Source organism: Chelonia mydas, chromosome 13 (assembly GCF_015237465.2).
Source record: "Chelonia mydas isolate rCheMyd1 chromosome 13, rCheMyd1.pri.v2, whole genome shotgun sequence".
Taxonomy (NCBI): Eukaryota; Metazoa; Chordata; order Testudines; family Cheloniidae; genus Chelonia; species Chelonia mydas.
In genome coordinates this window covers 1,626,686-1,653,366 of record NC_051253.2, presented here as the reverse complement: position 1 = coordinate 1,653,366, position 26,681 = coordinate 1,626,686, and the positions used below count along the sequence as shown (strand labels likewise).

Here is a 26,681-nt window from a genome sequence, read left to right as displayed (position 1 = left end):
GTGACTGGGTAAGGAGATACCCTCTACTCAGGGTCAAGGTACAGCTATTCTCCATCTTGGGAGAAATCAGACATGCAGGAACAATAGTGGTGGACCCAGCCCAGAAAGATGTGGGTTTGGTTCTGAGGCTTTGGCTATGAATCATCTCAAAGTCTGGGCACGTTTTTTCTCTTGGGGTTGGGCCAATGTCTGGGGAATTTCCATCTTTCAATTGCTGAGTAAAATTAGACCTCCAAAGAGACGGACGTCACCAAGAGAGGCCAGGTGTGCTGGTGCAGTAGAGTTGAGTGGGTCAAGGTTAGCCAGACCAAACTCCTTTCCCAGCAGAGCAGAGCATGAGCCCCAGGCCTGTCCAGGGACAGAACACCGTATGGAAGCCCAGCAAAGGGACAGCCTGACAGAAGGTTTATTATCTCGGTCCTGCCCAGGTGACCGTATAACCCAGTAAGAAAGACCCAGCCTCACTGTCAGTGCTTGGGATGGGCCAACTCCACTACTCATCCCGCTACCCACATTGGATCATACTTCCACCAGCTGTGTACGCCACTAAACCAGTCCTGCAGGGGCTACCGGGGAGAACGCAGCTAGGAGGCTGCTGTGAAACCCCCCTGGGACTGCCACCTGATGTGCTGGGACTACCTCTGAGCCCATTTTCCCTGCCATCTTGGGACTTCAGTGCCCTGCCTGGTTGTGCCAGACATGCTAGCCTGCTACAAACACAGACCCCGGTCTGAACCACGTCTCCCAAAAGCTGCAGGTTTAACTGAAAACAGCTTAAGAAGTGCTCCTGTCTCCAACACCCAGATACCCAGTTTCCAATGGGGTCCAAACTCCAAATAAATCCGTTTTACTCTGTATAAAGCTTATACAGGGTAAACTCATAGATTGTTCGCCCTCTATAACACTGATAGAGAGGTATGCACAGCTGTTCCCCCTCCCCCCAGATATTAATACTTACTCTGGGTTAATTAATAAGTAAAAAGTGGTTTCAGAGTAGCAGCTGTGTTAGTCTGTATCCGCAAAAAGGAAAGGAGTACTTGTGGCACCTTAGAGACTAACCAATTTATTTGAGCATAAGCTTTCGTGAGCTACAGCTCACTTCATCAGATAAAGTGAGCTGTAGTTCACGAAAGCTTATGCTCAAATAAATTGGTTAGTCTCTAAGGTGCCACAAGTCCTCCTTTCCTTTCTAAGTAAAAAGCGATTTTATTAAATACAAAAAGTAGGATTTAAGGGGTTCCAAGTGATAACAGACAGAACAAAGTGAACTACCAAGCAAAATAAAATAAAACACGCAAGTCTAAGCCTAATACAGTAAGAAAACTGAATACAGATAAAATCTCACCCTCAGAGATGTTTCAATAAGCTTTTTTCCCAGACTGGACACCTTCCTAGTCTGGGCCCAGTCCTTTCCCCGGTACAGCTCTTGTTCCAGCTCAGGTGGTAGCTAGGGGATTTCTCATGACTGCAACCTCCTCTGTTTTGTTCCACCCCCTTATATCGCTTTTGCACAAGGCGGGAATCCTTTGTCCCTCTCTGGGTTCCCACCCCTCCTTTTCAATGGAAAAGCACCAGGTTAAAGATGGATTCCAGTTCAGGTGACATGATCACATGTCCCTGTAAAACTTCATTACCCACTTGCCAGCGCACACATATACAGGAAGACTTACAAGTAAACAGAGCCATTTACAGCCAATTGTCCTGGTTAATGGGAGCCATCAAGATTCCAAGCCACCATTAATGGCCCACACTTTGCATAATTACAATCGGCCCTCAGAGTTATATTTCATATTTCTAGTTTCAGATACAAGAATACAAATAGGATGACCACACTCAATAGATTATAAGCTTTGTAAAGATACCTTACAAGGGACCTTTTGCATGAAGCATATTCCAGTTACATTATATTCACACGCTCGCAGAACAAAGCTAGGATGGAACGGAACTTCCCGCCACACAGGAACGGAACTTCCCGCCACCCCACAGCACTTCAGGGGCTGGAGGACTCCTTTAGCTGTCCGTGGTTATAGCAGCCTGCATGGATTTGGGGGCTTTAATTCCTGCCTGATTATTCCCACCCAGGTTTATCTCAAACACTGCCCCGCCTTCAGTGTCACACTAGGGTTATTTATTCAAGACCTGGGCTGCTCCAGGCCTGGGTGGGTGAGGGGGAGAAAGATACTTAGATCTTGGCTCCCCGTGTTATCTCTGAACATCAGGCAGCTGTTTCCCGCCAAGGACAACCAAAGAGGGCTGGGGAGGGGAACAAAACCAGGAAGCTTGCAGGCGGGCCAACACCCACCTTCCTTAGCAATACAGTATCAAGGAAGAAAAGGTCCCATCCTCCCCAAGTATGTGCATGGAATTTCTCAGGAGTTAGTCACAATGGGTACATCCACACAGCACAAAAAGTCTCAGAGCCCAGGTCAAATGACTTGGACTCGCAAGGCTCGCGCTGCAGGGCTATAAATAGCCATGTAGACGTTCAGACTCGGGCTGGATCCCAGGCTCTGAGACCCATCCCCCTCGCCGAGTTTCAGAGCCCAGGCTCCAGCCTGTGCCCGACGTGCTACGCTGCCATTTTTAGCCCGGCAGGACGAGCCCCAGCCAGGTGACCTGGGACCTAGACTCACTAGACTCACAGGGTATTTCTGACATGCGGATGCAACCTGTGTGCCTTCCCTGACTCCCAGTCCCTCCCACCTCCAAGCAGAAAGCCATCCTCCTGCTGTCCAGAAGAGCTGCCAAGGGCAGGGAGGATGAGACAGCTCCCTGCAATGCAGCACAGATTCTATTAATAGTTTCAGCCACTTTATGTCTTTCCAATCCTTTGTACTGACAACTTTTACCCGGAGGAACACCAGTTGGCCCATAGGATTGTGAATGAGCTCTGGAGCCTTCTGCTCCAGCTTCATACCTGCCCCAGAGGAGGAGGCATTACCACGCACTGGCCTGGCTGGTTCGGTGAGACTCCATCCGGTCACTTGTGTCCACATCACAACGCCATTGCGCTGTCTAGCATACGAGATTTGACTTGTCAGCAGCTTCCGAAGAGAGGCTGAACTCTCCGGGCACATTAGCTACCCTCTCCTGCACAGCAGGTCCCACCAGGACAGTGCAGAGGGACTTTGGTTGGAGGAATTGGGAAAATCTGCCGGGCAACTGGCTAAAGTGTGACACTTCTGGGAATAAATAATGCCTTTTCTCCAGCCTGGTCTTGTCTCAAGCAGTTTTACCAGCCTCCTGCAGGTCCTCCTCCATGGTGGAGGGTCCTAAACAGGGCCAGGGCCCAGGACAGGAGAGCTCATGACTGACATTCAAAATCATGAATCATAGAGTTGGCCGGGAATTTATTTTTCCCAATGAGAAGTTGCAACAAAAACATTAAAACTTGGTTTTGTTTAAAATTCTCCTAGACATTTTTCAGATTTGCACCAAAAAATGTAAAACTAGAGACGGGGGAGAGGAGGGGAAGGGAAAAGGGGTTGGCACAAAAGCCAGAATGTTTCCAGTGAAAATGGAAATCTTTTCATGAACATTTCCATTCTGTCAACAACAACAACAACAACAAAACCTTTTGGTCAGAAAAAAAAGTTTCAACAAAAAATGTCAGCCATCTTGAATGAAAATGTAATGAATAAAAATGACCAGACTTTTTGTGTTTCCCCATCTTGGAATACAAGAACCTGGCATCCCCATGGGTGGATGCCTAGAGGACACATGACCCATTCTAGGTCTCTGACGAGATAGATCCCAGAGCTGAGATGCAAAACTAGGGCGAGAGCCACACCTGTAAGTAATGGCATCTCCCTTGGGGGGAAAAACCCTAAATTCTCCAGAGAAGTCATTGAATCTAGAGCCTCCACAAGGAAGGGCTCGCTAGCAAGCCAGAATTAGCCCTGGAGTTAGGCACAGATGGTGGAATCCTGGCTCCTCTGAGGTCATTGGGATTTCTGCCCTTGGCTTTGATAGAACAAAGAACTCCCCAGGGAGTTTGTCTTCCTGCTGCATTTGGGAACAGATCCTTGGGGGAGGGTTTTTGTTTTTTGAGACACATCCTGAAACTCCAGGTGAGGAAGGTTAGTGTCCCTGGGTTTGTTGGGTTTCGTTTAGGGGAGAGCAGCCCTGGACAGAACGTTTCTGAGCAGCGCTGGAGGAGGGGAGTTTGTGGTCTGTGACTTTCAGAGCAGCGCCCTAGTTACACCCACTGGGCCTCGTCAAAATCAAACAGCCGATCAGTGTAGAACAAATAAGAAACCCTACCCCAGTCAGCTTGTGCAGTCCAAGGATACAGGAGGTCACTGAGTCAGGCACAGGGGCCAGAAGCAATTTGTGATGGTGACTATGGGTTATGAGTGGATGGGCCGCACCTCTGTGTCCCATCGAACCAGGGCTGTGACTAACATTGTAGCTTTTAAGGGTGCCCCCACGGAGCAGGGGAAAGCGTGCAGGTTTGTCTCAGCCCTGGAGAGAGAAAGGCACCAGCTGCAAAGTTTGGATCCTGATGTACAGTTCCAGGGTGTTTGGAGCTGGGGCTTTGGTACAGGCCTGTCTCAAAGATCCAGATAATCAACCATCAGGCTTCAGGGCACAAACTGACATTCTGCAGGGGCCAGGAGGGAATTCCCCCCTCCCCCCGAATTGCCCATCTGGGTCGATGCCTTTTAGCAGTTCTCGCCGTTCTCTGAAGCTCCAGGGATTTACTCAAGCCTGCCCTTGGAAACGTGCCCTTCCCTAGAAATGGTTTTTTGCCCTGGTGTTTCTTGCCTGTTTACAACATTTCTGTTTTGTATATCTTCAAATTCTACAAACTGACATAACAGGCTGAAAGCCCAGAATCAGTGACCCTAGTTTCATGCTAGGCACACTCACCCCCAAGACCAGCCCTCGCACCTCCTGGGGCCCTCAGGTCTCCACCCGCTCCCTGCAGCCACACAGGTGATACACACCTGCTGCGTGCCGTCAGTAAATGTATGCGGAAAGACACGTTCCCTGTCAGAGTGACCCAGGCCATTCCGGACACAGACGCAGCAACCACTGACCTGCTGCTTGCTGCCTTCACCCCAAGTGATCCCAAAGGGTGTTCCAAGTGACAGTGTGTCCATAGAGCACAACCGAACGCAGTTACCTCTGGGGTGGAGGGTGGCGGGCAACTGACATTTTGGCCACAGGGACGAACATGTCTACTCTTGCAGAAAAGTGCTAGGGGTTCTTTAAAACCTGCACAGAGCAGGAAAGGGCTCAGCGTTTGGGGGCCTAAACTGCACGGACCTCAATTTACCTACCTGGCTAGCAGGACAGAGCTGTCTCTACCTTGCCAGCTTCAAACCTCGGGTTCCAGGCAGTCCATGTAGTTCAAACCTGAGCCTTTGCCACCAAGTCATCCCCACCCTGAGTTCTTGCTAATAGCCCTGTCCTGCAAGGAAGGGGAGTTATTTCAGTGCAAACAGACAGTGTCTATTTTTAAAGCAGTTCCAGGCGGGTACCTTGTGTGGACAGATCCAATAACAGACCTACGTCCCCACCCCTCTGCTCTTCGCAACACTGAATTAGCATCTCTGTGGAGGGGAGGCAGAGCTTTCCCCCGGCTCTTTTCCGGAATGGTTTGGGGGCAGGGGAGAGCAAGGGAAGGAAGCAGTTTCCCTCCGCCTGTCTGGGGAGGGGGATTCCTTGGGAACATGAGTAAGGAGCAGGGCTGAAAAGGGAAACTGCTCAGCCAGCTGCGTCTGAACAAGCCAGGTCAGCTCTCCCCGGGCCTCGCAGATGGAGCAAGGAGGAGAAAGTGTGTCACTCTCATTAGTTCATGTGTATTTCTGGTCATGAAGTTCTACTCCCCAGCAAGGGCAGGGCGCTGGAGCGGTGGAGTTTGGGCCCAGGACCAGCATAACACAGAGTTCCCAGTGTGGGAGGGAAGCCTGCACACAGAACATCACTTGAAATGAAATATGCCAGTCACTGCAGCTGCCTGGACACAGGGCGCAGTCACAGGGGAGGGCCAGGTCCGAGCTGTTCTCTCCGTTTCTGGGAGGAGCAGTGTTTGGCTCCAGGACGGCTCCTTGCACTAGGAGTAACGCTCTGAGCAGAGTGAAAGGACAGCTGCGCGCTGCGGCGTGCTGTTCCGAGGCAGCACTGATGTCACTGCTAGACGCTGGAAGTGAAGAGTGCTAGGTGGGGCCCAGGCGCCGTGAAAGGGACACGGGCTCTCGTCTCACGGGGTGTATTGTACGCCCAGGGACCCGGCTTTGGAATGAGAGCTTGGATGGGCTCGGCGGCGAGTGGAAACGCAGCGTAACAGGGGCTTAGTGATGCTCAGCTGTGGGGCGCTGCTCTGGGATGTTTGGCTGTAGCTGGCAGAGAGGCTTTCACACAGTCCTGGACCTGGGTGCTGTACCTGGCACCTACTGCAGACCCAGAAATGGTTATTTGGGGAGCTGTTAGTTTGAGCTTACAAGGCCCCCAACTACACAGACAGCCTGGGGTGCCCCAGTCTGAACACTGGGCTCCCCAGGGTGCGTCCCTTAGGGTCTCCCTTGCTGTGTCCACAGAAGGGTGGGGTGGGGGGCATGAACCAACCGTTCCCCCCATACACCACTCAGGAGCAGAAGCAGACTGAATCACAGACAGAATCACAGCCAAGGGGCGTGCAGACCAGGGACAGGCTGATGGGCAGTGACTGGAAAGGACCCTGGGTCCCCAGCTGCAGGCACCATGTGTGCGCAGTTACTACTGCACATGCAGCCAATGCAAAGCACACAGGGCACCGCATAGCTGGGAAACTCCAGGCCCGTGCATCTCCTGGGGCCTGAATGTTACCCATGGCTACGGGCCCCTGCCCGCCAGGGTCTCGTGAGACATCCCCCCTGATAGCAGGCAGGGGATCAGCTCATCACATACCAATCCAGCCCGCAGAGCAATGGGGTCCCCATTGTCTGCCTGCCACACTGACAAGTCCCTCACGTGCATCAGCCGCATAGGAAAGAATCAGGAGAATTCTGTCCCCCCGTGAATCGCCCATCGAGTGGCTCCTCTGTCCTGGGAGCAGAGAATCATCTGCAGGAGGTGCAGTCCCCCCCCCACAGCACGCCAGCCACTTAGCCTCACCTGCCCTCCGCATGCTGGTCTGCTCAGGACACCACCGCCCCCAGCCTCTGCCCTGCTGTGGGGCCAGCGAAGGCAGACGCGGTGCCAACACTGGGCCGGAGCCTCAGCTGGTTCAATAAGGGGTGCTACCTACAGCCAATGCAGGGAGAACGGGGGCCAGCGGGACACGTCTGCAAAGGGTGAGGGGCGCTGCGCCACGGGAGGCTGGAATAGCCCCTGGTGCATCCTAGGGCTAGTGTCTCTCGAGCGGTGCTCACACAGGGTGAAGCTACAAGAGCATTGTCCTTCCCCTGGCCCCAGAGGCATTGTCCCCAGGACTATCCGAGTGAGAGGCCAGAGGCAGGGTGTGCTAACGAGGCCGTTTGCTCTGGCAGGGCCGTGCCCCATCGAGTCGTCGGGAACCAAGTCCCATTTCCCCGTCTCCGATGCCCTCCAGGCGTCAGAATGGAGCGCAGTCGTGGACCATCAGGACGGAACCTCTCTCTCCTTGTTGATTTACTCCCCTCCTGACGCCCGGATCGGCCGCTATACCCTGACTCTGGAGGCCTCTATGGGATACCAGGGCACCAGCTTCAGGCTCGGAGAGTTCATCTTGCTCTTTAACCCTTGGTGTCCAGGTGAGATTTTCATTCCTCCATTTAAGTTGCAGGGATCTCTCCAGAATGGAGATGGGACAGACTCGGAACAACAGCCTCTGCCTGGGACTGCACAAGTCTGGAGCTGAACGGCCCATGCCAGCCTCTCTTGGATGGGCCGAACCAACACCAGCTCCAAACACCCAGTACTTTGGGGAGGTCTGACTCTGAGCTTCAGCAGCAGGCCCAGCTGTGCTCCAAGGCAGGATCCCTCTAACTTCACCCTAGAGCCAGCAGCCCTAGAGACCGCTGGTTCCCCTTCCCAGGCCATAGCAATGCACACATGGTTGGACGCCTGCGTCCCTCTCTAAAGGCTGAGCAGATCTGCTCCCTCCCTGGAAAATCCTTGACAGTGGGTGCAATCTGGTGCATGGGGAAGAGCGCGGACTGGAGGTAGGAGCCAGCCTTGCCGCTGAATCCAGAGGCGGGATGAACTCTGCCAGATGCAAGGGGACATCTCAATTCCCACCCCTTGCCCACTCGCTGCCCTGCTCCCAGCTACCATGGCCATCAGGACACAGGTTATGGGGCAGAACACACAGCTCTGAATGCCACTGTGTTAACGAGCCAGCCAGGGTGCAAATAAAGCCACCACTATCCCTGCTGAGATCAGACAGCAGCATGTGGAGGGAGGGACCAATGTCTGGCCAGTGATCAACCAGGTTGCTTGCCCACCCCTTGTTCTTGTCTCCCATTGCTCTCCCCATCAGTACGAGGAATCTGCCCCCACCGACTCCCACATCCAAGTGCAGCCTGATGTCACCCACGTGAAATACAAGGCCTAAAATTACAAACTTCCTGAATTCCAAAGCATTTTGTGCTGACTCTTCAGAGATAAGGAGTTTAGAAAGTTTCACTTGGCCACTGCCCCCACGGAACACCAGGGCTGGCAGGAAGTTTTTGCAATGAACAAACGACACAAAACATTTGGCCACGTTGTTCAATGTTTTTCACTGAAACAAGAAAAACCAAAAATCTCATCGACAGGAATATTTTTCAGTTTTCATTTTCTTGCGTTTCCCTCCCTCCTCCTCTCTTCTTTTTTCTTCCTCCCCCTTTCCAGTGGGAAAAAAGATGGGGGTGGGGGCGGAGAAGAGCACACAAGCAAAGCCAACCCCCTCCCCCCCCAATGTTACATTTTAATTCAAATCTAATCGCATTGACATTTTACAGCAAATTCCATGAAAAATGTTGTCTGCAGCGGGCACGGTTTCATTTCCTTCGGCATCACTCACGGGAAATCGTGGCCATTTTCCACAATGGCCCAGATACTCAGCAGCTGTGGGGCGATGCCAGTGCATGCCAGCTGAGGATCTGACCCAGAGGGGTCAGAGCATCACCACACACGGCCTTTTCTCCTGCATCCCTGGGCCGTGAGTCCTAGGCTTGGTGCTGCTCCGGCAATGGCCCAAACTCTGTGGGCTACAATTGAGTTATTCCGCGGGTTTGCGGCCGCCCACCACTGCACTGCTTTTCCCAGAAGTCTCGGCTAGTTCGTGGGTGCTGGAATGAGAGGATCAAGGGGGGAGAGCATCTCACCCTGTTCTCTCCCTCCCTTCTCCCCACAGACGACTCTGTCTTTCTCGAGTTTGAAGACCAGCGGTGTGAGTTCGTGCTGACGCAGCAGGGCCTCATCTACCAGGGATCTCTGAAGTTCATCGTCCCTATTCCCTGGAATTTCGGACAGGTGAGTCTCCAGCCCTGATCTCCTGCCCTGTATTGGCAACACAGTTACAGGGACTTGGGGCCCAGGCTGTAATCTCTGCCCAGGAACCTGCACATGGAGTTCCTCCAGGTGTAGCATCACGGTGCAGCTAGTCAGAGTCTATTATGCAGGATATCACCTCAAAGGGGCCTGCAGGATCCCTCTGGAAACACAGCAGAACCCACCCGCTACTGCCAGATAGCTTCATGAATGGCAAGGTACATCCCTCCCCCTGCTCCAAGTCACCAATCCCCCTTCAGGCTCACTTAACGGCCTGGAAGAATGGAGACAGCAATCCCGACCCCGTAACCGGGCACTTCTGCCACACGTGGCCAAGCGGGACGGTGCCTTTCCGGCGTCAGCCCTGGTCCCTCGCTGCTGGGGGCTGTGCTGTGCAGAGGCAGCATTCTCCACCCCAGCCTTCTGCCGTCCGCTCCTGCCGGCACTGAGAGTCCAAGGGGAGCGGTGCCCAGCACCCCTCCTTCCCCCGAAGGATGACGACCCGAGATGCTGGAGGGGCAGGAGGGGGAGGTCAGAGCGGGAGAGATGAGAAGATTCTGGGAAGAGTCGCTAGTGGGGAAACACACAGAACCCCCATGACCACACCAGGCTGGCTTCCTCACCGGGCCCAGGCTCTGCTCAGGCACAGTGGAGAGGGGAGAGCGCCGGGGGCTAATCACTGCTGACTGGGTCCTGCATAAACGAAAGCTTTAACTTACACCACTGGGCCCTTCTGCCGGCAGATAATCAGGCCCATCGGAGCCTCTCCTTAACACGTGCCCTCTGCTGGTGTCTCCGCTGGCACCGGGAGAGGGGTCCTAGAGCGGGAGGAGATGCGGCTAGGTGGTGGAGGTGGAGCGGCTTCATGCCGGTGGGGAGTCCCCCTACACAGGAGGAGGACCCCAATGCAAAGCTGCAGCCTGTCTAACGTCCCTTTATCTCACGTGGGTGGCAGTAGGTGAACCTGGCGGTTCAGAGCTCCAGCCCCAACACACAGAACAGGGTTCGCTGCTCCCCCAGTGTGTCCCATCCCATGTGCCTGGCAGCAGGTGTCAATTTCTGTGTCCTCTGATAACACCTCAGTGGAAATCTCACTCCACCTGCCGCTGGAGGCAAATTAAAATCTCATTTCCGGAGGCGAAAATGCTGCGTTCAGATCCCAGGAGCAGCCCATAAATCCTTAACCAACGAGGCCTGGGAGAGGGGCCAGGACAGAACATTCCATAATAATGACAAAAACACCCTCTGTCTGGGAAACATATGGAGGGGCCTTTGTAAGATAACCAGCTCCCCTCCCAAGTTACAGTGCTGATAAGGGGACTGCCAGCGCCGTGAGCTCTGCCCGGGTGTATTTTGGTCAAGAGCATGTCATGTCTGCATTTCAAATGCCTTTGGTCATATTGGGCCTGGGGCTGCAAGTGGCTCCCAGCAACGCTCCCCCACCCGTGAGGGCTCCTCTCTCTTTGGGGCTGATTCTGAGTGGGGTGAGTGACCTGCAGTTCCCAAGGCAGACAACAGAGCTGCAGATTTCTGAGCACCTCCCAGGAGAGGGTCCTGTCTGGGGTGGAGCTGAATCAGGAACTTTCCAACCGCTTAGCATTCACCGCCACTGCACCCCTGAATGCAGCAAATTCCTCCTCCACCGTTACAAAAATCACCCTGGGTCACCAGAGTTCCCTGGCTCCTGGTCGGCTGTGCAGAACAGCAGCTGTCACTCAAGCCCAGCTCCTCCAAGGCACTTCCGCAGCGCAGGGCTCAGCATTACAGCGCCGGCTGCCTAGGGCAACCCTCAGCCCCAGGCTCCCTACACAACGCAGGGGGAGAGTTAGACGCTGGCTGAAGGGTTTGTCCACACAGCACGTTAGTGCACGGCAAGCTGGGGTGCGAGACGTTCACCGCCTGCCTTGCCAGGCACTGCCTTACCGTGCAGCCAAACCCTAAGTAAGGACTCTTCAGAAACCAGCGGGGTGGGGAGCTGCCTAAGCTAGCCAGGAGTGAAAGGCAGGGAACGTGGTGGGATTAGGCACCTAAGCAGCTGGTTGGCCAGAGACAGACACCTCCCTCCACTGAGGATCCTGAGCCAAGAGCCCTAAGCCCCATCTGCAGACAGAAAGAGACACCCCGCCCCATATCCAGTGTTCTGGCGGGTAGGATGTTCCCCTGGGAAGCGGGACACTGACACTCAAATTCCCATTGCAGACCAGGGACTTGAACCTGGTCCTCCCACCTCCCAGGTGAGTGCTGTCACACTCGGCTGCTCTGGGGCGGGGGAGACACGCACTCATCCGGGGGGCTCAGGTGTGCTCTGGGCATACCTCAGGACGGGGCCCTGCTGGCGAGATGGGTGGGGACCCCCAGAGCTCGGGCTCTGAGCGGCAGGGTGGGGCAACACCAAGGGCGCTGTGTGCGCACCCAACGGTACAGTCAGGTGCCGAGAGCAGAACCGTGGGTGCCGAGGGAATTTGGGCAGCTGCTGCGGATGTCAGTAGGGCCCAAGTGGTGGATTCAGGCTCCTAAAGAGGCAAGAGGCAGCCAGGCCCATGGGAGGATCCGAGCCTCTTCAGGGAAGTCTTGTGACTCCTGCGAGGATGATGGGGCTAAGCAGCTGGGTTCCCACAGATGCGTGGGGCCCGGTGATGACCCGGTTTTCAAAGAGGCATCCCAGCTGCACGCCAGCAGACTGCTCAGTGCTGAGGGTGGGAGGCTCAGCGATTTCATTTTCCATTCTTAGCCTTGAACTTTGCACACACCAGCTCCTTATCTGCACAAATGGACAAAAGCATCCAGACTCCCTGTCCCCCTCCCCCCTTTGTACAAGCCCCAGGCTGTCAGATAAAATTGCTCTGAAATGTCAATGCTGCCCCATTGCAGAACTGCTCTCACAGGTGCCTTGAGGACAGGGCACCGGTCCCACTGAGCCCGTCGGGCTCTCGCTTTCTCCTTCCAAGTCCCCCGAGCGGCCTCCCTAAGTAAACATGCCAAGCGTTTCTCAGGAGCCTTGGTACGGAGCTGGGTGCGAACACAGCAGAGAAACAGCCAGGAATGCGCATTCTCACTGACGTTTGAACCAGGGAGACAGTCAGTGCCTGATCCCCCTGGGCTGGTCCAAGCTCTTGTGGGTCCTGGCCGTGGCCCGCACACTAAGGGGCAAACTCCTGGGTAGCCCCCAGCTACCAAGACAGCTGCAGAGCCTCTGCCCCCTAACGGGGTGGGTCTGGGGGCAGTCAGCTGTAGAGGATGCCCCCTGCCCCGCCCCCCCGGGCTCTCTCACACCCTGGCCATGTGTCCTCCTTGTTACACTGGAACAGTGAGACAGACCTAAGGTGAGGGAGGGGCTGGGTCCCCCTGCCACGTCTCCCGCCCTGGGACGTAGCTATTTTCTATCCCTCCCAAACCTAGTCCCACTGCTGGGCACGCTCACCCGCCCCGGGGGGACAAGTAGCCTGCTATGTCAGCGCCAGCTCCCGGGCTTCACTGCGCTCTCTCCCTTTTCTCCCCTCTCTCTCCACCACACCAGTTTGAAGATGACATTGTGAACATCTGCCTTCAGCTGCTGGATACAAACCCCAAATTCCTTCGAGACCAAAACCGAGACTGCTCCCGCCGCAATGACCCCGTTTACATTGGCCGAGTCGTGAGCGCCATGGTGAGTCCGGGACACTTTCGGAGCCGGCCAACAGGCAGCTTTGTATCTGCTGGCTGGTCCATGTATTCCCTGAGCTGCCCCTGTTTAGCCAGCCAGCGGCAGCCCCTGCGTATTATGGGCACCATCAGACAGCGGCGACACTGACCGCTCACCCCAGCTGACCCGACCGTGGTCTGCCTTGTTCTGTATATAGGGGCTACTAGACACCCCCGCAATTTTTCACATGGTCTGCACGATTGAACCACACTCACCCCATAGCAGTGGCTCTGCTCCACGCTGGGAGTTGTGGGGGTCACAGAGACGCTCAGGTTTGGGGGCCCTGTCAAACATGGTCCTGGGGCAAACTTTTGCTTCCCCCCGGCCAGGGGCCCTGCCCCCAACTGGCGCACCTGCCAATGGTACACAGCTTGCATAATGTGAATACGGCTGGGGGCGACCCCATTGCAGTGGTAACGGTGAATGCCAAGGGCTGCAAACAGCCAGTGTTAGAGGCAGGCTGATTTTCCTTTTAAGAGGGTGATTGTCTGCAGCTGCCTGGGTGTTGGGAGATGGGCTAGTAGGCAGAGAGCAGGCAAGGGGAATAAAGGTGAGTGACCACGTGGCTCTCTCTTCCTCTCACGTATAAAAACTCCACCCATCTGTCGATCCATCCACTCACTCTTCTACCTCTCTCCATCCCTAAACCCATCCATCCACCCTTCATTGGTCTGTTCTGTGAGTCTATCCACCACTCCTCCAGTTATGAATCCGTTTCTCCACTGATCTCTGCATCCAGTCCAAACGCACACCCACAGCTTCCCTTCTGACTGCTTTTTCCATCAGCCTCGTTGGCTGATAGGCCATCAATTATCTTTTTACAAAGCCACTCTGGGAATGGGGCTCCCGTAGCTTGGAACCTGTGCCCTGTTCACCTGCTCCAGGTGGATACATGACAGAGACACAGTGCTGTTGAATTGGAGCTCCGAGAACTTCATACAGATGCTCTTCTTTCCTCTTCAGTCCAGTCCTTCCCCCTCCGGGGCCCAGAGGGCTCTGTCCCTGCACGGGCAGTCAACACTCTGCTCACCAGGAATCTCATCTATTGTGTTGCAGGTGAATTGCAATGATGATCAGGGGGTGCTCGCAGGGCGCTGGGACAATAAGTATGAGGATGGGATGAGCCCCATGTCCTGGATAGGGAGCGTGGACATTCTCAGGAGGTGGAGGAAGTATGGTTGCCAGCCAGTCCGATATGGCCAGTGCTGGGTCTTTGCGGCAGTGGCATGTACAGGTGAGGAGACCAGCTGACAGCTGCAGACGATTCCCCCTTCCTCACAGGACTGGATCATTCAGATTCCCACGCGCTCCCCACATTCCAGGGCTCACAGTGACCCAGCTGACACTGGTGTGAGGCAGGAGTAACTCTGCTGAGGTCCATGGCGTTAGACAAGGGAACCCAGACTTGCCCATCACAGGTCAGCAGGGGAGAGTCAGCTCCGTGCTGATTTCCTACCAATTACACTCTCTGTTAGTCTAATTAGTCAGGAAACTGCAAACACAATAAAAAACGCCTTGGTTTCTCAGTTACTTCTCTCTCGTTCCCCCCAGCACGCAGAACACCCCCTGCCACAGGGCACAGCGTCATGTATTACATGACTGACAAAGAATAGTTTAAAAGAATGTAATTAATCCACACAGACCATTGAGAAATACTATGTGAATGACAGACAGGAAATTCATTGGCATTCCCCCATGTGCACACACAGGGACAAAGTCTCCAAATCAAAGGTAACCTTACCAGTGTGGGGGGAGTCAAACTGGTGCAAATCAGAACAGAATCAGGCCTTAAATTTTTCAAGACGCACATGTACATGCTCGCACTTATTTTTCTTGGGGACAAAGTGCATGAGGGTTTGGCCTCGTTCTCCTGGGTACATAAACAGGCGGCAGAAAATAGCTAAAACATATGTGGATTTCTGAGGCTGGCCCACCCCTACCGGTGGCCTTCAAAACTTTAAAACTCCTGGTATATTCTGAAGGGTGCCCCATTTATAGTAAGCAGCAGCTAGGAGAGTAAATAAAATTGTTGGATGCTAAATTCTACCTGGTCATGGAATCCCGCGACAGCATTTCCCCTGTCTCTTTTGTGCCCTGTTTCTAGTGAAGTATCAGAGCCTGACAGACTGTCAGTGTCACTGAACATCCTTCCACCGGCTGGAGCTCTGACGCCACCTCAGAGCGTGGAACAGACCTGTTGCTGTCAAGCACAAAGCCCCAAATCCTCTTCACGCAGGCAAAGAGGGCGATTCTCTGTCAAAGCTGAAGGCAGAGCCGGTGTTGTTTAAGGGGAAAACTCTTCCCTGGTGTTTTAGCTCCTGTAAATCAGGAGACCCACGTTTTCTATCCTTGGCTCTGTCACTGACTCACTGGTATGGCAGAGAACGTTAGTGACGATGCCTCCCCATCCCAGCCCCACCAGCGCAGTGCTGGGAGCACTTGTGTTCTGAGCGTCACGTCGGGCGAGACCTGCTCTGTGTATGGCCAGATGACATGGTGCTTAGGAATCTGTTGGCCACCTGGCACCATCATTGCTGCCTCCCCTGGAGCATGTATGACATTTTGGCAAAAAAAATAAAATCGAGTTGTTGTGGCCACAACCACTGTCTGTGACATGGTCTCTCTGGGCTTCCGCACAGCAGCCTGGGCACCTGCTAGGACAACGCTTCCCTGCATTGCAGAGGGGTTGTGAGGCTCAGGGACTGGACAGCACTCTGAGAGCCTGGGATGGAAAGTGCAGTTCAAGGGATTCCAATAGCCAGCCACAAAATGCACCGGGCTTCACCTCTCCCCTTCTCACTCCCTCCCCAGTCCTGAGATGTTTGGGAATTCCCACCCGTGTGGTGACCAATTATAACTCCGCCCACGATACCAACAGCAACTTGGTCATTGACCGTTACCTAGACGAAATGGGAAACCTGCAGAAGACATCTAAAGACACGATATGGTGAGTAGCATCCACGACAAAGGACTCTGCTTCAGGGTGAACTGCTCATCATAATATCCCAGGCTACATGAATATTGCTCAATATGGCATGCCAGGAGCTGGGCTATTCAGGAATGCAGGCCACGTTCTCCCTGCAGTTACAGGCAGATCTCATGCAGGACTGAGGCCCCCTATAAGATCAGTAATGGTACCTGGCAATGTCCACCTCAGCAAGCATTGAGCAAGGGGAAGAGGACAGCCCCTGAGTGTCCCTAGCAGACAGCGCTGGAAAGCTGGGACCCTCTGGGACAGGCTGCTGGACATCTCTTGTGTCAGGGATCCAGAAGACATGACCTTTCAACTCTCTCTCTCTCCTCTCTTTGCTTTCCTTACAGGAATTTCCATTGCTGGGTGGAGTCCTGGATGACCCGGCCCGACTTGCCCCCTGGCTGTGATGGATGGCAGGCTTTGGATCCAACTCCTCAGGAGAAGAGCGAAGGTAAGGAGATGTTATAGGCAGTGGGCCTGATCACAGCCTACGAAAGCAATCAGCCAAGCCTGGTTCTGTTCGTAGCCCTCACCTCAGGACCGTTTTTATTCTCTAAAACAGAAAAATAGCACACTAGCCCTGCTCCCAACCTAGGTTGTGGGGCCCCCGGTCTCCAGCAGCGTAATGGTCAGGACCTTCCCCAGGCTTGGCAGGGGTTCACAGGGCTTGCTTGCCCTCTCATTGTCTTCTGGCGCAGCACTTGGAGAGCATCCTCCTGGCCTTTCAGCCCCTTGTGGAGCTAGGCTTTGTTTATATTCCCCCAGCTGGGAACCATCAGAGCCACTCACTAGATGCTGTGCAGCTGGGTCGGATGATTCCCAGCACTTGCCTGCTGGGCTCTTCTCCAGAACAGAGCTGGCCGCTCCCAGCCCTCCTGGCTTTTAAAGGGCAGGCTGCCCAGTTACAGAGGCCACATACTTCAGTGCAGTCCAGATGGTGTATGGCACACACCCACCATATCCAAGATCCTGACTGGCACAGTTCACCCAGCCCGCATTCCCATGTGCACTGACCGTGCTCGCTAAACATGGAAGACTAATGCAGATTCCTTTCTCCCCAGGGGCATACTGCTGCGGGCCAGCTCCAGTCAAAGCCATCAAGGAAGGTGAACTGAGGCTGAATTACGACATCCCATTTGTCTTTGCGGAGGTCAATGCGGATGTGGTTTATTGGGTGCTGCAGAAGGATGGCTCCAGAAAGAAGACCATCCACTCTTCTACCGTAGGAAAGAACATGAGCACAAAAAGCGTGGGCAAAGATACCAGAGAAGACATTACCCACAACTACAAGTATCCTGAGGGTATGTGCTGCTTGTCGGAGGATGTGCTGCGGGACGGGTGCCAGCTGGTGTTCATTTCTTCTGCCGATTTGTGGGCAGGAATCATGCTAGTTCCCACTGAGCACATAGAATCAAAGAATTATAGGACTGGAAGGAATCTCAGTAGGTCATGACGAAATAGAGGCAGAAAGGAAGGGCAAAGCACGATGCAGCTTGGGAAGGTCTGGTCACTGCCCAGTGAAAGAAAAGCCAAATGCTGGGGGATCAAATGGGGGGGACCCCAGGACTGGACAAGAATCATCTAATTAATAAAGCATCTGATTGGTCAAGCTGCAGCAGTCACATTCAGGATGGTTGTGGGGAGAAGGGCAAAGGCAGCTGGGGCTCCAGGGCCAGCATCTGGTTGACCTACCTGGTAACAATGATCTTTTCATGCACTGCAGGATCCGACCAAGAAAGGGAAGTGTTTGCAAAAGCAGAACTCCAGAAAAGTCACCTGACTGAGGAGGAGAAGGGGGTGAGCATCAAGATCAAGGTGTCCGAGGGCATGAACAATGGCTGCGATTTTGACGTCTACGCAGTCATCAGCAACAACACCGAGGCCGAACGGCTCTACAGGCTCATGTTCTGTGCCCGGACCACCAGTTACAACGGAGTCATGGGCCCTGAGTGTGGGATGAAGGATCTTCTTAATGTCATTCTCCTACCCCATGCAGGTAAGAGACTGGCTCCAGGAACGACACTGGAAATAAAGCAGGGAGAACGGAGCAGAGAAAATACTCTCTACTTGCTAGACCAGCCGAGCTCTTTTAAACCCAGCGGCACCGTAGTGATTTATACCAGCTGACAATGCGGCCCTCTGTAGCTGCCCATCTCTGGCTGTATCTGTTGCAAACACAGCACAGCTCAGCATTCTGTGTGTATCCTACAGCCGGATCTGAGACAATAGGGGAGATCGCAGACAAACATTGTAGAGAGTTTTCTCCATTGTGGAAGAACTGGCATTTTGTTGAGCTCATTCTCAGACAGCATTTTGTACTGTGGAGAGGCAGTGTCTGTATGGTACAGAGGGACTGACTTTGAAGTCAGGGCACAGAATGGGGCATGTCTACCTAGGAATTTATGTGCTCAGCACCAGGGCATCTAAGAACCTTGGAAGACTTAACGTTTGTTTTTTCAACAAAGATCTAATTTTTTTAATCCTTGTAACTCCCCCTGCCCAGCTGCTCAAGTTTTCCATTGATCAGTATTCTGGGAAAGCCAAGTCAAATGAGTGCGTTTTGCAATTTGACCGGAAGGCAGCGAAACTGTCGTCATTCCCATGTGTCCTGGGAAGGCCAGGACTGTCCGGTGGTGGGCCAGCTGCCAAGGCAGCTTTGCCCTCATGCTCATCCATCTCCTTCTTGTGGCTGGCAGTGCCATTGTTCCAGTACAGCTTAGCGCTGATGGGCAGTCTAGGGCAGAAATGCTATCTAAGAATACACTTCCAGGAAGAAGCTTGCCAATAGCGTGACAGCTGTATCATCCCTTTTCTAGGCCACCATAGGCCAGAAGAACCTCACAGCCAGATCTAACCTGGATGTCATCCCAGCCGCTAAGTTTATATGCAAACTTTTGCACACAATTTGCACCCAGAAATGGGATTTGTGGGTGCAAATCAAGCAGGCATCATGTTGCATGAACAAAATCCAATAATCCAGATGGCACCCACAAATCCCATCTGTTTATGCAAATTCTGGTTTTAGCTTGTTCAAAGTTGGAGCCCGTTTTTGACAATTGGCCCAAGATATTATCCTTATTGACTGCTGAGACTCAAATCAACACAGATTAACACAACCCTCATTCCAGAGTGGCACTTTGCATTGAATTGCTAAACGAGCTGTGAGCTGAGGACAGATTTTCATTCTGAACTTCAGTTTCCTGGCTTTTCAGTGTGTGCCACAGCCGTATGTGAGTCGACAGATGTTATTTTACTTAATTCAATTACATAACACAAGCCACCTGGGTCCTCAGTTCAAACAAACCATGGGCTGGCGCAGCACAAGAATTCAGTATTTGTGTTTAATCCCATGTAATAATAAAGGCACCAAACATACCGGCGGGAGGGATAGCTCAGTGGTTTGAGCATTGGCCTGCTACACCCAGGGTTGTGAGTTCAATCCTTGAGGGGGCCATTTGGGGATATGGGGCAAAAATCTGCTGGATGATTTAGTTGGGGGTTGGTTCTGCTCTGAGCAGCGGGTTGGACTAGAACCTCCTGAGGTCCCTTCCAACCCTGGTATTCTCTGATTCTACCCTGGAGGCAAACTACTAAGATAAATAGCACCTAGAGTCTGTTATTTCCTCTGGGTCGGCTCCCAGCTGAGACACGTAGGTGGTGTTTATCCTGGCGGGTAGCCGCCAAGCTGCATTAGCCGCTTCCACGGTTGCCCAGAGAGGGTTTTGAAATGGCTGTGCTGCACTAAACCGCAGCCTGCCTCGACGTGCAAGCCCCCACGCAGGCGGATTGCTAGTTTATAGGCTCTGGCTCTCTGGGCTTCTGCTTTATGGCCAAGGCAGCTTTCAGTGGTTTCCCGCTTATTTATTTACTGTTGTGGATTTGTAAATCTTTGCTGAAAGGATAAAGAACATTATTCAGGTAGGGGCCAGAAATGGATTTGGAGATGGGCCAAAGCAGCGCCTGTCTGACTCTCTCCTTATTAAGCAAATGAGTTGGGCTTATCCACATTGGTCTCTCTTTCTGGGTCTTTATACCACACTCATCTGTCCCCTCTCAGAAGAGATTTCTCTCTCACTATTTCTGCATTCTATGTTCTCTCTCATGAATACATTGTTATTTTGAAAATTCTGACTCAAGCCACTCCACTCATTGGTACAACCAAGCAACAGGTGTTCCCAAACCCATTTACAAATGCATGAAGTGTTAAAGCCGGGTTTCATAACTCCCAGAAACCATGCTCGGCTGCGCGGTCCAGACCTGGGTTTTACAGCTCCCAGACCCACTTGGCTGCCTGATCTGGACCTGGGTTTTACAGCCCTGGACCCATGCTCGGCTGCTAGATCTGAGATTTCCGATCCAGATCCTTGAAAATTGGATCAAGTGGCCGGAGAGCCACTGGAGGCCATAGCTAGGTCTCCTAGGTCAGCTTGGACAGGCCTGGGGACCTGGATGGTGACCAGCCTGAGTGTGAAGCAGTCGTCCTGCTCCGGCAGGTCCAGACAAAGTCCGTGCCAGATGGGCGCATCCTGCCTGACAAACTAACGATGAACCAGATTTGCCTCAAGGGGAAAGCACTGAGTCTGGGCGTGATCAGAGTTCGCTGCAGCTAGAGTGGGGCTGAGAGCGCTGCCTATCATGCTGACCAGTTGCCTTGGACTCCTGCCTTCATCTGTAGCCATCTGGCTCCTCTTGCCTTCCACTGAGATGGGCGGCTCTCTGGGGCAGGGTCCCTCCTTTTGTCCTGTGTCCGAACAGCCCCTGGCACAGTGGGGTCCTGGCCCATGATGGGGGCTCCTCGGTGCTACGATAACACAAATAAATAATAACAACGTCCCTGTACAGAGTCACTGCGGAGGTGTCCTGACCTGTTAGCACTCCTCTGGAGAGTCGCTTATGGCCTCATTTTTCGGGGCTGCTGAGTCCCCCTCTAGGGTTGCCAGGAGTCTGGTTTTCGACCAAAATGCCCAGTCGAAAAGAGACCCTGGCGGCTCCGGTCAGCCTTCCTGCCTAGGTATTGCCACCAGACTTTGCCACTGTCGTGCTTGCTTGATTCTGGGGACAATCCCAGCCCCGGAAAACCAGACATTGCACCACGCTCAGAGCCAGGGTAGGGGGTGGCTCCTCCCCCTGACATCAGTGTCTGTGGCACCTGCTTGTGCCAGACCTGAAATCACCCCCTTTTCTCTGTCATTTCCATTCCTGCCTGCTGACTGCAACAGCTGCAGGGGGACAACTGGCCCCAGACTAGGTGATGGCCCAGCCCCTGGCTCAGTGATCCTTGGGCATCAGGAAGCCAGAGGGAGTTGAGCTTTCGGGGGACAGCTAACCCGGATCTTTTTCACCTTTCTCTCCAGAAAAGACCGTGCCCCTGCGTATTCTGTATGAGAAGTACGGCAGCTGCCTGACACAAGACAACATGATCAAGCTGATGGCCCTCCTGATTGAATACCAGACCGGAGATATCATCCTTGGGGTCCGAGACATCTACATAAAGAACCCGGATATTAAGATTAGGGTAAGGGCTTCAGTACATCCCCATCCTGTCACTGCTGAGCACATGTATGGTCCCTGCTCAGCTCCGCAGATGCGGAGGGGACTGGGACACATTCTCCACCCAGTATCCTTGGTGCTAGCCAGGCAGCAATCACGGAAGTGATGCAGCTTGCAGCATACCCTCCTCCCCCAATGCATGGTATTGAACTGACATCCCTGCAATCAGACACGGAAACCAGCCTTGCTCTGCTACTGCACTGGGGGAGCGCGTGCCTCTGGCAGTCTGCCTTGCCACCTGTGTCCCAGGGCACACGGGAGTTCGAGTGTAGTGCCATGTCAGAACTGAAAAGCATCAACACCGCCCTGGGCCCCAACCCCGAGACCAAACTGCCAGCCACTTCCCACATCTCCCCATGCCCAGTGCCTCCCGTTTCACCTCACTCAGCACTAGAAAGGAGGGGGAAACCTGGCAGCCTCCAGCTCTCCCACAGGACCCTCTGAGGGGCTATCGGCTGAGCATCTCACAAACAATGCAAGGGGCCACTGCAGGGCTTGAGCCCGCAGAGGGGATGCTGCAGCATTGCTGAGCAATTCAGGGTATGGCCCGGGGGTGTGGGATGAGGTCAGGTGCCAGCTGTGAGGGCAGAGAGGAGAGACCGGAGCGGAGGGCGGAAGGCAGGAGGGTTTCCGTTGGTAAAGGGGAGCGGGCTGGTGTGGGCAGTGCTGTGAGGGGTTTGCAGCAGGTAGTTTATAGCTGCTGTCAGACAGGCAGGGTGCATTGCCGCACCTCTCGGTGACTCCCACACAGCCAGAGACTAAGCGCAGAGCCAAGCCAAGCCATGTGGCCAGGCCGGGGGCCGGGAACGGGGTTTGTTTCACTGGAATCAATGGAGTAACTAATGCAGACGCCTGCCTGACATGAGCAACGCAACGTAACAGCTTCACGCCGGGCAGGGGCGGGGAGGGGTCGGGAACGTTACACACTCGGTCAACAGTAACCAGAGCAATGGAAGGGAGCGTATGTGTGCGCGCACACACACACACACACACACACACACACACACACACACACACTCTCTCTCTCTCTCTCTCTCTCTCTCTCTAATGGCAAAAGGGACTTCACTGAGGATCCAACTGATTTCTTTTAAAAACAGATTTTAGGGGAACCAATGCAGAAGCGGAAGCTGGTGGCCGATCTCACCCTGACCAACCCCCTCTCGACCCCTCTGAGCGGCTGCGTGTTCACCCTGGAGGGGGCCGGCCTGACCGACGGACAGAAGATCCAGGAGCTGTAGGTGTTTTCTACTCCCACTGCGGGGTTGGGCTGCTGTGCGGGGGCAGGGGCCAAGTTTGACTTTTGAGACTCGGCGAGAACTTTGCACAGGGAAGGCGCATGCCACTACCCCAGTCCCACCTCAGCCAGGGGGTGCCGTGGGGAATGGAGTGGGGACGCGAACTCTGAGAGAGATTGCAGCTACTCCCGCCCCAGTGAAAGCCACTGAAGGAACTGGCGGAGGGCTGGCGGGGGAAGCTCAGAGCACCCCCAGACCAGCTGCCCCCAGCAGGAGTTGCTGTGGGGGGATAGCGGAGGAGGACAGGCCCAGCAGAAGTAGCCGTACGGAACGGTCCGGGGGCATCTGGCTGTAAGCGTCCTGAGAGTCGATTTGCTGCAGTCCACTGTGGACACTCAGTTTCATCTCAGTTATTAAAGGGAAAGCTCCCTCCCGCCCCCCAAACAGTTTGTTTTGCTGCTCCCCAAGGATCTCCCCGTCAGGCTGGTGCTGCCTATGAGGACCAAAGGGACAAGCCTGTCCGGTGTCCCTGGGGCTCCCGACCGGGCCATGCATGCGTCTGGCGAGGGTACTTGGTAGTGACCTCCTGCAGGACTGCAGGCAGTGGGGACCGAGTTACGCTGGCAGGTGGTACTGGGGTTTGCTGATTTTACCTCTCCCCCGCAGCGCCAGCCCCATTGAGCCGGGGCAGGAGGCCAAGGTCAGGGTGGACTTGGCCCCCCAGCAGTCCGGCCTGCACAAGCTTGTGGTGAATTTCGAGAGCGACAAGCTGAAGGGAGTGAAGGGCTATCGCAACGTGATTGTCGCCCCGCTGCCCAAGTGAAGCTGCCTGACCCGTGCTCACCTGGCCCTGCTGACTCCAAGATGAGCCTCTTCTCAAGAACTAAGGACGTTCCAGAGGCCTGGTCCAGAGTTCCCACCGAGGCCCACGGAGGGGTTCAGCAGCATGCAGCACCAGGCCCTGTATACGTTAACCTCGCCACTCCACCCAGCCCAACATGCTAAACCCTCAGTTCCCTCCCCACAACCCCCCAAAAATCCCTTCCCCCAAACCCTAAGGAATCCCTCCATCATCAGCAGAAGAAAAGGCACTTCGGTGGGCAGGGGGTTATTGCAAAAGGAGCATCTCATTGCTGTGGGATCAGCTCGCTGCTGGGGCGGTGGCAGGGGGCCTGGGCCTTGGCAGCAGTCCCCTCGGGAATGGCTGGGTGCACCTGGCACATCTCACCGTCCTGGCGGCGCCCCGCCCTGGGACATGTCCCCGACATCACTCAGCAGTGAAGCAGTTACTAAAAATTGCCTCGCCTCGTGATGTGGGGAACATCATCCGATGATTCTCGCTGTGGCCGCTTACATTTGTAACGGGGTGTGGGAAGAGTTAACCCCTCCCAGTCCCGGGGCATTGCTAGCAGCCCTACCTCACATCTGTGCAAATCAGGAGGCATTTTAACAGGTCTGAAAAGTTTGCAGTTCCAAAACCACCACTTCTTCTAGAACTAGACACCACCGAGAACCCTCTCCTTTCCCCCAGCTTTACATACGCCACTGGGAAGCTGAGCAGAATTTATAAACTAACCCGCAGGAAGACAGACACTTTTCTAACAGGATTGCACAGGGTCAGCATTATTTTGTACTAGTTATCGATGCCGGGAAAGTGCTTTTGAAAACAACGAGGTGGAAAAAGGATTGTATAATGTGAGCAACACTGTGTTTGTTTTCTATGCATATTATATATACCCTCTTGTGTACAGACAGGGGAGTTTATGCGCTTTTCTAACCCTTTCCACTAATGTCCCGGCAAACACTGCGTGCCGAAGACCGGACGTAACACTGACATGAATTCACTCTGTAAGCACAGAATAAAGAGTTTATTTTTCACTTTCAAAATCAGACTGGCTGCGTTCTCAGCCTGATGCGTCTCAGGGGGCTCCCAGTAATCTCTCTGTCCGTCTTACAGCCGGCTGGGAGTAGGGGTGTTTTTCCACTAAATCAATATGAAATTGCATTTTCTGTCCTCCCTAGGTGAATTAATGCCCCCAGTAAAATGCTGGGTCAGTGGATTTTTTTTTTTTACATCAATTCATGCAGGAGTCCAAACAAGCCACTCTCTGATTCCCCTCTAAATAGCTCTCTCCCTGTTTCTATAGCTGCAAAGCCAATACATTCAATGGCAAAAAACTACTCTGACGGAGAGTCACTGTCGCTTGGTTGTCAGTCATCCCCTTGCAGAATGCTGAATTGAGCAAATCTCAAACTTTGGAAAACCAGGAAGTGCAGAGTTAAGGTTGCCCACGCAACCTTAACTCTGCCCCGCTTCAGCTATGCCCCAACACGTCCCAGTAACACACATGCCTTTATTCTGCCCACCCCACAGGTGCTGAAATATACAAGCGCCTCCCCTCCTACACCACATTCAGCCCCCCACCCAGGAGTCCATCAAACATTATTGAAGGACAAAAGGGGAGAGGGATGGGAAGGTTGCTCACACCAGTTTCCTCTCTTCCTCGGGAGCTGGCAGCAGCCAATGAGGATTGCTGGCGTACACACCAGGTGCAGTCGGGGGTTAAGTGTGCGGACACTAAACAGTGGAGGCACGAGCTGGGCCTGCTTGGTAGAGGTGTCTGAGAGGAGGAGACGTGGGGGTTACTTTGAGGCGTGTGCCAAAGCTGTGATTGTGATAGGAAAATCCACGTTCTGCAATGGGTGAGAGCAAAGGACAGAGCAGCCCGTGCATCTTCCGGGCTAGGGCCGGCTCTACAGCTTTTGCCACCCCAAGCAGTGAAAAAAACTGCCATCGCGGACGGCAAAAGGGAGAAGCTGCCGCCGAATTGCCACCACCGTGGAAACTCTGCCGCCCCTTTCTAACCGCCGCCCCAAGCACCTGCTTGGAACGCTGGTGCCTGGAGCCGGCCCTGCTCCGGACCCAGCCCGCGTCCTGTCAGTGCCAAAGTGTGCATGTTCGGCATGGAGCACGGCCCGGGGGTTGTCGGCTGCGAGCCGAGCGAGGAGAGCAAGTGGAGCGTTTATTATCTGCACGCGCTCCCGGTAAAGCGAGCGGGGGCAGGCTCAGGGGTAGCTGAACTGGATGGCGACGGCAGTAGCTGGCTCTGCGTGGTAGAGGTGTGTCTGCAGAGCTGTGGCTCCCTTTGTGGGTGTGACAGAGCTGTGGGGAGATCTTTGCTTTGCAGCCTGTTGTTTGTGAGGAAAGGGAAGAGATGCCCGTGTCCCTTCAGGGACAGCATTTCTGTGCAGAACTGCCCAGGGCCTTTATGACAAAGGCTCTTGGCATCAGTGAGCTGGAAGGGAAGAGGATCCTCAGGCTTTAGTGATGGTGAAAGGAAAATGGAGGGTGAGAAGGCAGCCTGGGGTAACAGTCCCTCTGCGTTTGAGCTGGGAGGTGCCGGCCCCACACTAAAAACACGCCGTGCAACCGGCTAGCCACACACCCGCCCGGGCCCCTGGGTGTGTAACCTGGAGGCTAGGCCAAGCCACTGCCCATACAGGGAAACAGCCTCCACTCACGAATAGCTGCGTGGGACCTGCCCCACGAGCCAAGCGTGAGCGTCTCTGAGCAAGCGTCAGCCCCGTGGCGACACCCAAAGCCCGTCAGCCGCACACAATCCCCTTCCCCACCGCAAGCCCACTCAGCCCTGCCCCTTGCAAACACTTACACAGCAGCCAGGCTAGATAGAAAACACCTGGTCCCCTACCTGGTGTTGTTTTCTGTGGGGACAGGACCAGCCCACTCGACACTGGAGGTGGGAACCAGGCCCCCTTCCTTCCTCTGGACCCTTCTCTC

General features: G+C 54.1%; 1 protein-coding gene across 1 annotated transcript in view; it reads left to right on the top strand.

Annotated features, from left to right (window-relative positions):
* TGM2 (transglutaminase 2) overlaps positions 1–24,769 on the top strand; it is a 39,110-nt gene extending 14,341 nt beyond the window's left edge. The window contains exons 3-13 of the mRNA XM_007071003.4: positions 7,476–7,718; positions 9,305–9,423; positions 12,959–13,087; positions 14,180–14,357; positions 15,935–16,070; positions 16,445–16,548; positions 17,159–17,398; positions 17,821–18,093; positions 21,452–21,612; positions 22,745–22,881; positions 23,549–24,769. Coding sequence (XP_007071065.2) covers positions 7,476–7,718; positions 9,305–9,423; positions 12,959–13,087; positions 14,180–14,357; positions 15,935–16,070; positions 16,445–16,548; positions 17,159–17,398; positions 17,821–18,093; positions 21,452–21,612; positions 22,745–22,881; positions 23,549–23,705 — 1,877 coding nt within the window. The 3' untranslated portion in view covers positions 23,706–24,769. The remainder of the gene's footprint in view (positions 1–7,475; positions 7,719–9,304; positions 9,424–12,958; positions 13,088–14,179; positions 14,358–15,934; positions 16,071–16,444; positions 16,549–17,158; positions 17,399–17,820; positions 18,094–21,451; positions 21,613–22,744; positions 22,882–23,548) is intronic.
* The last annotated feature ends 1,912 nt before the right edge of the window (positions 24,770–26,681 follow it).